Raw genomic sequence first — 13,806 nt, 5'->3', positions numbered from 1 at the left:
GGTGGATGGCACCAAATCTCAGGTGAAAATCATTGAGGATGAGCTGCTAAGGAAATCTCAGATGTCCCATGAGCTTCAGATCAAACTGAGGGACTACAACGAGGAGGTGAAGAGAACAGCTGAACTGCAGCAGAAAAACAAAGCTCTCAGCTTGAACCTCACCAACTACGAGAAGGAAATCAGGAATCTGAAGTCTGAGCTTAGCTCCGCTGGTGCTGAGAGGAATTTGGCCAATAAGACAGTCCAACAGCAAAAGGGTGAAGTGAATGATCTGAACATTACACTGAAGAAAGCAATAACAGAGCTGCAGAAGGAGTCAAATGAGGGCCAGAGGTATCTAGCTAAAGTGAAGGCATTGGAGGGTGAGCTTTTGCAATGCAAGCAGAGTATGAAAGAAATGACTGGAAGTTCAGAAAGAATTACAGTGAATATGAAGCAGGAAATCAGTGCCCTTCAAAGGAGCAAGACCATTGCTGACCAAAAACTGGTTATCTTGAAAGCAGAACTCGAGGAGATGAGTTCTGCTCTGAGAAGAACAAAAGATGAATTAATTAAAGTGACCCAGGAAGGGAAAATCTGCCAGTCTCAAGTCAAAGAGCTCGAGACAGATGTTCAGAAGAGTAGGTTGACAATTAAAGAAATCAGCACCAGCTCTGACAAATCCTCATCCAGTTTCAAACAGGAAATCACTGTTCTTCAGAGGGAGAGAAGTGCAGCCCAAGAGAAAACCTTTTCATTGGCATCTGACGTCACCATGCTCAAGGGAAAGCTGGAACAAGCCCAAGAGGAGGTCAAGCGAAAGCAAACGGACGGTTCAACCCTGCAACTGAGGTCCCAGAAGCTGGAAGACCAACTTGAGAACTGTAAGCGGATGCTGGAGGACTTGAAAAGCAAACTTCAACTTCAGAAGCAGGGATATGAGAGACAGCTGCAATTAGTGCAGACTGAGATGAGTCAAAAGCTTGCATTACAGGAGTCTCATATCAAACTGGAAATGGAGCAGAAATCCAGAGAGCATTCACACACTGCAGAATCAGCCGGGATTAACACCAAGTATTACCAGCAAGAAATTGAACAGTTGAAAATCTTCAATGAGAGCACTTTGCAGTTAAAGCAGGAGGCTCTACAGCAAGTAGATGAGATTCATATTAAAATGCAGCAAGTGCAAAATGAGAGAACTGCTCTTAGCCATGACCTGCTTAAAGCAAAATCGCAAATTGCAAAATTAGAAACAGAGAAAATGCTACTTAACTCTAGCATTGCTCAGCTGGAAAACATCCATAAGGAAAACTCAAATGAGGTCACAAAGCTTAAACAAATGTTAGCACACAGTGAGCAGAAACTAGGAATAAAGGAAAAGGATGCAAGATCCCTCAATGAACAGGTTGTTTCATATGCCAAGGAGGTCAGAGGTCTTCAAGAAAAAGTATTTCAGCTAGAGGTCACAATTAAGAGTGAACATAGGCCTGTAAAGGAAGTGGAGACTTCAAGTACAACCAAGCATAAGTGTGATAAAGACAATGAGGTTGCCAAACTGAAGACTGAGCTTTTGTTAACACAGACAATAGTGTCATCATATGAAGAGGCAAAGTGCAATCTGGAGGAGGAGCTTATCGAAATGAAAGTGTCCTTAGAGGTATATATCCATGACCATCATACTTATTTTTTACATTCATTAAAAAAATCATAATATTTGTAGATAATAAACAAGACATATTTGAAATTAAATATTCATATTTGTATGTCAAATGTATAATAATATTTCACTTTCACATGCTCAATGTGCATAGATAAATGATCTCAAGGTACAGTATTTACTATATCTAATGATTATTTACATCTTATGCCAACAGATAGCAACAACGGAGAAACACAAAGTGCTAGAAGAGCTGCAAAGAGTGAATGGAGGCAAAAGGGAAATAGTCAGCAATCAAAGCAGTTTACAGGATCAAACATTGATGAAAACTGCAAATTATTCCACTGTCCAGACTACAACAGTCCAACAAAAACACACACAAAATTTGATTGCCAAGAACCAGAGTAAAAAAACTGAAGCGATGGCAATAACAAAACGGTTAGTGTCTCTGGAGGGTCAGGCAGGGAAAAGTCAAAATGTTACATCAAGCACCACTAGCACAAGCTCACATAATGTCAAAGACCTGTCATCCAAATTATCTCATTCTGAGAGTGAGACAACTTCCCTACAATTTTCCCCAAAGCTCCAAGGACTCAGAGGCAGCATCAGTATCAGGAAGTTGATCAAAACCAAGCTGTTGGATAGAGAAATATTACAGAAGTTAGAAACTGGCCTAGTCACATTAGAAGAGGTCCAAGCATCACTCGCTCAGTTCATCGACAAACCCACTGCTATTGCCGGAGTCTACTTGGAGTCTAGCAAGAAAAAGATATCCTTCTTGGAGGCTGCAGATCAAGGCCTTTTAGCTAAGACGTATGCTATTGAGTATATGGAAGCACAGGCTGCAACTGGCTGTATTATCGATCCTTCAACTGGACAAACCCTCTCGGTTCAAGCTGCTTTGGAGATGGGCATTGTTGGGTTAAATTTGAAAGACAAACTCATGGATGCCGAACAGGCAGCCACAGGCTATGTCCACGGCACTAAAACACTGTCTGTATATCAGGCCATGGAGGAAAGGATTGTAGACAGGCACAAAGGGAAGAAGATCATTGAGGCCCAAATAGCAACTGGAGGATTAGTTCACCCAGTTCTTGGTGTTAGGGTGCCGGTTAATGTGGCAGTTGATCAGGGTCTCTTGAACAAAGCTACCCTACAGAATCTCTACGACCCGGTCAGCAACCCCAAGGGCTTCCACAACCCTGGTTCAGGACAGAAGACCTACTACTGTGAACTGTTGAAAAAGTGTCTGTATGACACAGATGGTGGTGTCTATCTCCTACCTTTTGGTGAGAAGAATCTCTCCAGTTTTTCTTTTTCTAGTTCTCACAGATTATCAGTCATCAACAGTGCTCTTGGTCTGGAAAGGTCCCCATATCAAGCCTTTAAGGGCAACCACATAGATAAGCGGACCTACCTTTTTCTCTCTCAGCAGGACAGTGAGTGGCAGGAAAAGTCCACTGTCGATGTCAACGGAAGCCATTTACACATCATCACAGATATCAAAAGTGGACGGCAGCTTTGCATCCAAACTGCCCTAGATCTGAAGTTCCTTGAAATGGCAGAACTGGTGAGCTATCGGAGTGGCCTCATCAGCATCTACGAGCTGGCAGACCTTATCCTTTCCAGGATGGTCGTTGTTCAGGACGCTAACAGTCCGGTGGCTGGTCTGTGGGATATCACTCAGAAGAGGAGGGTGACCATTCTGCAGGGATATCAGCAGAGCCTAATCGATAGACTCACTGCGCTGAGGCTGCTAGAGGCCCAAGCTTGCACTGGGGGAATCTGTGATCCTGCTTCTGGGGAGAAAGCCCCAGTCACCGAAGCTCTGCGTAGAGGTCTCCTGGACGAGACATTTGCCCGCCAGCTTCAACAGTCCGAGCAAGCCTACTATGGCATCGTCCATCCCCAGACAGCAAAGACCTTGAGTGTAGCTCAGGCTATTCAGGAGAACCTGTTCCCCAAAGACATGGGCCTTCGATGCCTGGAATTCCAAGTCCTGACTGGTGGACTGATCAACCCAGAGACCCATGATAGAATCTCACTGGATGAGGCTGTTCAGAGTTGCTTGGTTGACAAAGCCACTGCCTCATTCCTGAAAGATGAGAAGTCTCACCCTAAAAGCCTCACCTGCCCAAAGACGAAGAGGAAAATGTCTTTCATGGATGCTCTGTTAAAGGGTGTCTATGACGGTCACACTGGGCTCAGGCTACTGGAGGCGACAAAGGTTCTTAGTGTCGGGGTTAAGCCGTCTTTCCAATATATTTGGACCTATCACCACATTTGAGTGAACAGTATTTGATTTTCCATGGTTTGTAAATAGGGAAAACTGAATATTTGATTGACAAAGCAAAGCCTGACTCAATAAAATGTTCACTGAAATGAATAAAATCTAGTATTTCCTACACTTAAAATAAGAATTATTAATTACATGTTAATTTTCTTTGACTTGGAGTAATATGAATGTTAATATAATTACCAATATGGAGTTAAGTCAGACATGAATAATTGCTTTTAGCATGATGCGTAAACTGGTGAAATTATTCAATTTTAATATGTTTATGTTATGTACCTGTCTTTTTCTTTTAGACATATTTCACATCAATGAATAAACAATTAAATGCTTTTACCGCCAACTGTCATAAAACATAAACATCATGATCCACATGACAATAAACGTCATCAATCAAACCCTGACTTGTGAGTTGTAAGTAGGGTTGCAAAACTCAGTGAACTTGCAATACATTTCCTGGTTTTCCAGAAATCCTTTTTGAGAATGACAGATTTCCTGCTTATTCTCTCCTGATTCCGGAAGACCTCCAACCGGGATTTTGGGAAACCAGGGAATTTATTGAAAGTTTCTGGAATTTTGCAACCCCCATGGTCCAAATAGAGGTCAGAAATATGGCTTGGGGGTTCTTCCTGGAGGTTTCTTTGTTGTTGAATGTCTGCATAACCACATTTCCTGTTTTCATACAAGACCAACTCTGACCCTAACATTCATTTTTGAAATTCTTTCCTCAAATCTTAGAGATCTGTTGATGAGGAGAAGAAAGAGCATGGTGATAAAGTAAGCAAGCTATTGAATTGGATGTCCAGTGTGAAACCGGGCGAGAACAAAGATGGTAAAGCCAGCACAGAGGCCTCTAGTAAGCCTCAGGTAAATACTGTGTGCAAACATGCATTTACTGTTACTGATGTAGGACATTAATTTAAGCCTGTTTGCTATAGCAGGAAAATAATTCTGCAGCAACAGGAAATGTGAATTATTATGTGGATTATAATTAATGGACATTTTTGGGGGGGATTGATACATTTTTTGTTAGGGAAAACCAAGTTAGGCATTTAGGGAAAAGGCGAAGGTTGAGAGCCCTGCGTCCCCCGAAACACAATCAAGCCACGCTGCTTCAAGACACAACGCCCACTTAACCCAGAAGCCAGCCGCACCAATGTGTCGGAGGAAACACCGTACACCTGGCGACTGTGTCAGCATGCACTGCACCCAGCCCGCCACAGGAGTCGCTAGTGCGCAATGGAACAAGGGCATCCCTGCCAGCCATACCCTCCCCTAACCATGCTGGGCCAATTGTACACCGCCCCATGGGTCTCCCGGTCGCGGCCGGCTGCGACAGAGCCTGGACTCAAACCCAGAATCTCTAGTGGCACAGCTAGCGCTGCGATGCAGTGCTTTAGACCACTGCACCAATCGGGAGGCCCAAGTTCAGCATTTTAAAGTGGAAACTACAAACTTTGGAAGCCTTTTAAAAGCTCAAATACACTACAAGTTTTAATTTCCTGCTGTGCAGGAAAATTCTCAGCAACAAAAGAGTGATAAAATTAAGATCCTACGTATTTACTTTACAGTTTCATCTCCTGTCTTTTTGTTGTACACATATTGTAGTTGTATACAGTATATCATCATGCCCACAATTCTGTGTGTATTTTATATACTAATGGCCGTGCTCAATCTCAAGAATATGCAATAAAGAGCAAAAAGTCACATAACCTTTCACTGTTACTGTATGTGCATAGTTCTAATAAATACAATGCTTTTAATAGTCTCTTATTATGTCTTTACCCTATTACAAATAAAAGTTGGGATCAATTCCAATAAGCAGAAATGAATTTGACCCAAGTTTGAATCATTATCCCCTGGTCTCTGCCATCCTTGTGATTCCTCACCCTCCTGTAGTTATAACCATAACTCACAATAGAACCAAAGGTGACACAGTTGCACAAGCATTCCAGTATTTCCATATAACGTGATTACAAACACACCCTACTCCTTGAAAATGTACTGAACATTTTGCAGCATAACCGTTTTTTTATGGATTAAAATGAAAAGTCATTTTTCTGCTTAATTTTATTCAATGAACTTTACATTGAAAAGCAATACATTGTGGATGCACAGTTACTCTGAGAAAATTATCATATTTTGATCAGGGTACATTTTCTTTTTGGCCTGGCCAGGAAAAGTCATGGCTCTAGTCTGACTTGCTATGACCTAGTTTCTCCTGGTCAGGTTCACGTAGTCAGGAAAAACTCCTTCCACTAGGTTTTTTAAGAGATATGATAACAAATCAAAGAAACATTTATGTGCAAATCCAATTCATGAAAATCAGGAAGTGGATATCTGAGTTTAATATACAGCACAAAACCCAATTAAATACGTTTTGTGAAACGTCAGTGTATATTATTGTGACTAATATTATGCTACAAATTGGCATATCAAGGGATGAGAGTAAACATCAGTAAGATGTATTCATAAGGTATACCCATTGTTATTTCAGGTTTCAATGGAAGAGATGGTAACAAAAAAAGAGAAAATTGCAGAAGCACTGAGGACTACACAGCTTATGCTAAGTAAACACAGTGATAAGTGAGTTGAATTATCATTACATACATTAGAGGTTTTTAAGGCTGACTTTTGTACATGCCTCTGTGCACTGTAAATAATGCAATATTTCATATGCCTTAAATTATTGAATGATATGATAATGATAAGAGAACTTAAATGTCTCTGATGTCCTGATTTGCAGGATGACCGAGGAAGAGAAGCAGGAAGCAAAGGAGCAGCTGAAATCCCTCCATCAAGCCTACAGTGATCTTGCCCAGCAGTGTTCTGATCAGACACCATCTGCCGAGCAGGTTAGATACTGGACTTCATCTCTAGCCCTGTTTATACCTGGTTATAACTTGCTACCTTTGTCCTGATCTTGTCCACATTCTGATTGTGCCTACATTTCTAGATATGATTGTGATTAGATCTTATAAGTGTAAACAGACAAGACCAGGTCAAGATCAGGACAAGCTCAGGACGAAGGACACATGTTAACGGCAGGTATAAACAGGGCTTCTGAAACACTGGATTGGCGTTTGCAGTGTGGTGTGAGAAATGATGCACAAACAATGCCATCTACTGTTCAACTGCATGACTAACCCTGTTTCCTATATGGGCTCTAGCATGGTTTTCTCTTGTGCTACATACATTGTCATCTTAAAACCACTGTATTTACTTGTGAACAAAGAGAGGGAAAGTAGATTTCTCGAGAGTAGGGAAATTCGTTTTTTTTCCAAAACCCAATGAAACTGAGTATGCTGTAAACATGCTTCTAGGTCTAGGAGCATTTGTGTTTCATGTCACCCAGCCTCATTATGACTTTTCACAGCCATCATTGAAACCAAGCTTTGCTGATCTCCTTTTCATTCTTACAGGTGGTCACCAACAACCAAATATAACAGCCTTGATGTGTCGTGTCTAACTTGCTCTCTTGTTTTGCAAGATAGTGAATATTCTGTTCACAGATGCATGCCAGCTTTTAGTGTATCCACTTCTTCTTGCTGTTGAATCACACTGACACAGCCTTGCACTGTTGCGTATGAACTGTTAACATTCAAATGCCTGTCTGAGGGGTGAGTACATGTTTCACCTTGCTTTAGAATACAGTGTGAATTTAATTAGTATGACAATTATAAATAAACAATATGATTTTTGTCATAACATTTTGGATTTTGAAATTTAATGGAGAATATGTCTACTCATAATGCTAAATACATTTTTCCACAGGAGTTTCAGACCATTGAAGGCGTTCTCGAAGTGGGAAGTATAGAGGTCTACTCTGTGTTTAGCTCTGTCCAGAGCGGCATGATCGACCATACCACTGGGCTCAGTCTCCTGGAGGCTCAGCTCATCACCTCTGGCCTCGTTCTGCCTCAGTTCAGGATGTGTCTGGAGCTGGACGAAGCTTTCCATCACAACCTCATTGACGAGGCCACCTGGAAGCAGCTCAGAGAGCTCAACGAAGCCAACCGGAGTATCCTGAGCCCTCCGTTCTCTTCAGAACCTCTCCCTGTGATGGCAGCGCTTAGAGAGGGGGCCATCTCTGAGCGCCTCGCCATGAAGGTTATAGAGATCCAGCTGGCTACAGGTGGGTTGAGGGTGTCCTACACAGGTGATGTACTGACCCTGGAGAGGGCCTTTCAGTTTGGCCTGATCCCTGCACATCTGTATGTCAAGCTCCTGGAGAGACAGGACACATGGAAGGACCTGATCAACCCCGGCACGGCAGAGAAGGTCTCGCTCACCCAGCTGGTGCAGAGGAGCGTGGTTGATGAGGAGACTGGACTGCGACTGCTGCCAGTAAAGAAGAGCCACAATGGGAGCATAGAGTTAACATCCGGAAGGGAGATGAGTGTACTTAGGGCTGTTCATGAAGGGTTGATTGACAGAGAGACCACGTTGAGGCTGCTGGGTGCTCAGCTGTTTGCAGGCGGTATCGCCGACCCCAAAACAGGCAGTAAGCTCACTGTAGAGCAAGCCCTGTCAGAGGGCTTGATCGATCAAGACACTGCCAGTGGGATACTGAGCCAGCAGGCCCAAACTGGAGGTATAGTGAACCCTCAGAATGGCAAAAGGCTAACAGTGGATGAGGCTGTTCAGTGTGATTTGATGAGCTTTAGCAGTGCACTCTTGGTGCTGGAGAAACAGAAGGGGCTCATGGGACTTTTATGGCCTCACTCTGGTGAAATCTTGACCATTTCCACCTCTCTGCGGCACCAAATCATCACCAGTCAGCTCGCATTCAAACTGCTCAGCAATAGACAGAAAATAACGTCCCTTTACATACCAGAATACTCAGAGGTAGTGGATATTAACTCTGCTACTCAAAATGGTTTCATTGATGTACACACAGCAGAGGTATTGAAAACCATTGAAATACCAGATGTTTTTCCTGATGTTGATGATCTTAATGACAGATTTTCTAACTGGCTGATGTTGAGAGAGCTTCAGATTGGAGGATCCCATCGCACTACAGATGATAATGAGATTGATTATGAGAACATAAATACCCCATCTTCCATTGAGGCAAAACAGTTATTTATCTCATACCTCACAATGAATAGTTACATGGATCCAAAATCAGGACAAAGGCTTTTAATATTCGATGGACAGTTGACTAAAATGGCAGAACTTTTAGTTGACATTTCAGTAGAGACAACTGAAAACCAGGTATACAACACTGGACCTGGTCATGGCACTTTCGAGGACATGTCATTGAAAGAAGACATTTCTGAAGATTCAGAGATGTCCTTTGACAGCAATACTGAGGATTTTGGATATTTGCACATTAACGAGGAAACAGATGGAACAATGAAAGACCATCATGCTTCACATTTCTTCAAGGAGGAGGAGTCAGATTATAAGCAATCTGACAATAAAGCATTTTCTAATAATGTGGTGAAGGTGGTAGCACATGATGGAACAGAGGATTCTCCTTCAGCTATTGACTGTGCAAACAATACCACACAGCCTGATTCTGACATTAGCATCTATCAAAAGAACACAAGCAGTATAAGTCTAGCACCCATTGGAATTGATGTAGAATCCCCAGATAATCAATCAAAAGAGACTTTCACTGGAAGTTCAGCCACACAAACTCCTTCCACAGACATGAGCTTGCCCTCAGGTGCACTGGATTGCAAAATGATGATAGCACACGATTTCACAGAGAAATTTCATAGCTCTGTTAAGAATAACAGACAGCATGATTCTGTTTTGTCTGATGGCCCATCACCCTTTGAAATTGGTTTAGAAACCTCAGATAAAGCTTTATATAATCAACCAATAGGAGAATCAGCCCCACACGCCATGTCGGAAAGCTCAACCCGTACTAAATCATGCTCAGTGGGTGGCAAAGACATTAGCTTGCTAGCACAATGCATCACAGACGAAGCATCTGTAGCTGTTCATTCTGAAAAGAATGCCAGACAACCTGATTCTAAAGACAATGTTTTGACTTATAGCATCTATCAAAGGACCAGACACGGTACAAGCTCATCATCATTTGAAATTGGTGTAGAAACTTCAGAAATACCTTCAGATTATCAACCACAAGAGACTGTCAATGGAGTTTCAGCTTCAGAAACTGTTTTGGAAAGCTCAGCTCCTCCCAGATTGTGCTTAGTGAATGACACAGACATGCGCCTGACATCAGGTGCCAAGGATTCTAAAAAGGTGGAGGCAAAAGGCCTCACAGAGGAAGCATCTGTAGAGGTTAGCTCTTGTAAAAATACCAGTACGAGCCCAGCGCTAACTGAAATTGATTTAGTCACCTTTGAAACTTATTCAGATAATCAACCAAAAGATACAGCCAGTGGAGGTTCCGCCACACAAAACATTTTGGAAAGCTCAACTCCTAGATTCTGCTCAGTTGATTCTGAAAATACTATCCAGCAGTCTGATTCTGAAGCAAATGTTTCGAAGAAGAAGAAGATAAACAACACAAGTATAGTACCCTTTGAAATTGATGTAGAAACCTCACATATAACTTCAGATAATCAACCACAAGAGGCTCTCACTTTCAATGAAGGGTCAGCCACACAAATCATTTTGGAAAGGTCAACCCACCCACTATTGTGCTCAGTGAATGACACAGGCAGGAGTTTCCCCTCAGCTGCACCAGATTCCAAAAGGATGCCAGCACAAAAGGAATATTCTAGCTCTGAAAACAATGCACGACATTCCAAAATGGAGGTAGCACACGGTTTCACAGACGAATCATCCATATCTATTGACTCTGAAAAAAATACCAGGCAACCTTCCTTTGAAATGGGTGATGTGTCTGACAGAATCGATCAAACCAACACAATGAGCACAAGCCCAACACCATTTAAAATGGATTCAGAAACAGATATTGCTTCAGATAATCAACCTAAAGGAAGTTCAGCCACACAAACAGTACTGAAAAGCTCTACTTTGTGCTCAGGGAAAGACACAGGCCTGCCCTTGGCCTCAGTTGCACAAGGTTCCCCACAACGTCCCACATATCCAGTGACACCTGGCTGTGAGACAGACAAGGACACCAACTTTGAGTCATCGCTATTGGCCACTGTATTGACAGACATCCTTGACACAACCACAGCGTTTCCATGCACTGAAGAAGTAGTGTGGGACAATGAAGATGAGAGAGGACTTGCGACCCACCTTCTCAGACCCCAAGTTGAAGAGGGTGGCATTTTGTGTATAATTTCTGAGAAACGCTGTGACCTTGATGCACCTTTTGATAAGGGCCTTGTGGACGAGGACACTGTGTTAGATGTGTGGGCATTGCAGCTCCACAAGGGAGATGTCTTAGAGGAAGAGAAAAGCACAGTGGCAACCCTGAAAGAAGCTGTGTCTAAAGGCTCCATATCCTCCCAGATACCCCTGCAGATCACGGAACAGCATAGCCTGTTGGGTGGTGTACATGACCCCAAGTCTGGATGTACTATTAGTGTGAGTGAAGCACTGGATTCAGCGATGATTGATGATGATTTGGCTGAAGAGATCCTTCACTCAGACCCAGTACACAAAGCAATCATCCACCCTGATAGACACTGTACTCACAGCATTTCATATTCCCAGAGTCTGGGCCTCATAGACAACGATGAGGCTGAGAATATACGGCAGCATCAAACAGACAAAAAGCTGTCGGTTTTGGTTCTTGATGACTCTGATGAGGAAGAATGGATAGAGAATAGGGATGGACATGCACGGGAAGATTTGTACGCAGAAGGAAGCAAAGAACAGAACTGCGATTCACAGGCCTTACTACCTTCATTCACCATTAGTCATGGGCCTGTATGTAGACAGATCATATCACCTATCCTGTCAGATCAGGTAACAGAGGGACGTGTCATCCATGAACTTGAAACACCATCTTCATTAAGGGAAGATAGTGCCTCACATGCCCCCACTAGTTCACTGTCAGACATTGTCCCTGGGTCTAGAAATTCCATCCAAAATTCCATTTCGTCAAACAGATCAAACTCTCTCAGTTTGAGCGATAGTGGAGATAGTGGAGCACCTCAGCACCAGGCTGAGGAATTGAGACAGACAGAGGAAGACGGTAGCAGTTCTCTGAGGAGAGACACTGATCTGTCCTGCGAGGCGGTTGGCTTCACTCCGGGTGATGGGCAGCTGGGAGCAGGATACCGTGAGATAGTGGGGGACCAGACTGTTTGTCCTGTTCAGAGTGACTCAGGCGTGTCATGCTCATCACATAGTGATCTGTTGTCTGATGAAAGGAAAATGGAGAACACTGTTCAGCCGCCAGCCAGCCAGCTAGTCAAGGAGTCAGACCGGAGAATAGATAGCTCATCACCAAGAGATTTGTCTGGCGATGTAACAAGCACAGTGTCCGGAGATGTGGGTGTCAGAGGGGATAAAACTGTAATAAATGGTGATGGCGTTTCATCGTTTAACACTGTGTCACCTCAGCGACCTCTAGTGAAATCAGAGAGGGATGTTGGTGGCGAAATCGAGCCCACATCCTCTCAAAACGGGCACAGTCATAGTAACCCCACCGTTCAGAAAAAGACTCCAGTGCAGTTGACTAACTTATCTGATTTAGCTATTGTATCCAGTGTACATAGCATAAAATCAGGCAGTGACAATAAAGACAGCTACGATATAGGTGATCAAGAGCAGTTACAGACTGCTCCCATTAAAGAGATATCTAGCACAATCACCCCTGATCCGACACTGACTGATAAACGCCTGCCAAATTCAAACGCTAATGTTGAAGCTAAAGCTAATGACAGGGTTGAATCAAGCAGGAGTGGTGACAGCAAACCAGGGAGAAAAGAAGGCTCATCTGATGATGGTCTCTCACAGATTACTGATCAAGCAACATCACAGACAGGACAGACAAGTAGCAATGATACAAGTTCGTTGTCAGCATCAAAAATGACCTCAGGAAATCCATTAAAGGCAAAAGAGCCAAGTATGAGAACAGATGTTAAACAAGATGAATGTGGTTCTGTTGAGAATCATCCCCAACCGATGGCCGCTAATGCTCAACCAGACTCTCACTCCAATACACCCTCAACATCAGAAATGACCTCAGGGCATCCGGTAAAGCTTGGCCTCGGATCAGATCTTACATGTAGGCAGAATCAATGTGGTGCTGATGAGAATCATCCCCATCTGATGACTGTTGATGTTCCACCAGACTTAATGACACATGATAGTGTCCCACCACCTGCGTTGGCAATCTATACTGCTCTAAGGTCTGGTTTAGATGAGCTGGTGAGAATGAGAGTGGAGGGGGCAGATGTCGATGACTTGCAAAAGGCTGAGACCCAAGCAGTGGAGGACATCATCAACCTGATACAGGACAATCCACAGTCCCATGGAAGAGGTTTTGGTGATTTTGGTGAGGAGACAGATGCAGCGCCTGGGCTTATGAAAAGTAGTAGCCCAGATCTCCTCAGGGATCTGTTGAAGCAGGAGGCTCTCCGTTCAGGTAAAACTAGTCCGGAGGAAGAGGAAGGGGAACCCCTCCATGAAGAAACCCCTCCATCTGATATGACCCAGATTCAGTCTCAGCTTCTGCAGGTTCTTCAAAGTTTATCCTCAAGCCAAGACCCTGCCATGCTCAGCGATGTGATAGGAACCTTGAGCAGTATTCTGGGCGGTGCTCCTCACGAGGGCAGGCCACACAACCTGGAGATCATCCAGGAGGAGGGCTCATCAGATGAGGCTGAAGGTGCCGTGGCAGATCCCATGGAAGCTCCTGACCTATGTCAATCTACAGAGGTTGAAACCATTTCAGACACAGGCAATGCTGAACCAGTTCAATCTAAAGTCAGGGTAAGTTAATGTTCGAAACGCATATAAATGCCTAAAA

General features: G+C 43.4%; 1 protein-coding gene across 32 annotated transcripts in view; it reads left to right on the top strand.

Annotated features, from left to right (window-relative positions):
* LOC139580464 (microtubule-actin cross-linking factor 1-like) overlaps nt 1–13,806 on the top strand; it is a 199,459-nt gene that overhangs the window by 120,882 nt on the left and 64,771 nt on the right. For 31 of the 32 annotated variants that reach the window (XM_071409167.1, XM_071409164.1, XM_071409156.1 and 28 more), the window contains 4 exons: nt 4,668–4,796; nt 6,427–6,515; nt 6,676–6,784; nt 7,704–13,769. In XM_071409167.1, coding sequence (XP_071265268.1) covers nt 4,668–4,796; nt 6,427–6,515; nt 6,676–6,784; nt 7,704–13,769 — 6,393 coding nt within the window. The remainder of the gene's footprint in view (nt 1–4,667; nt 4,797–6,426; nt 6,516–6,675; nt 6,785–7,703; nt 13,770–13,806) is intronic. The other variant, XM_071409182.1, reaches the window with a different exon arrangement.

Source organism: Salvelinus alpinus, chromosome 7 (genome assembly GCF_045679555.1).
Source record: "Salvelinus alpinus chromosome 7, SLU_Salpinus.1, whole genome shotgun sequence".
Taxonomy (NCBI): Eukaryota; Metazoa; Chordata; class Actinopteri; order Salmoniformes; family Salmonidae; genus Salvelinus; species Salvelinus alpinus.
The sequence above is the reverse complement of the archived record's forward strand: the minus strand, read 5'-3'. Positions and strand labels throughout refer to the sequence as shown.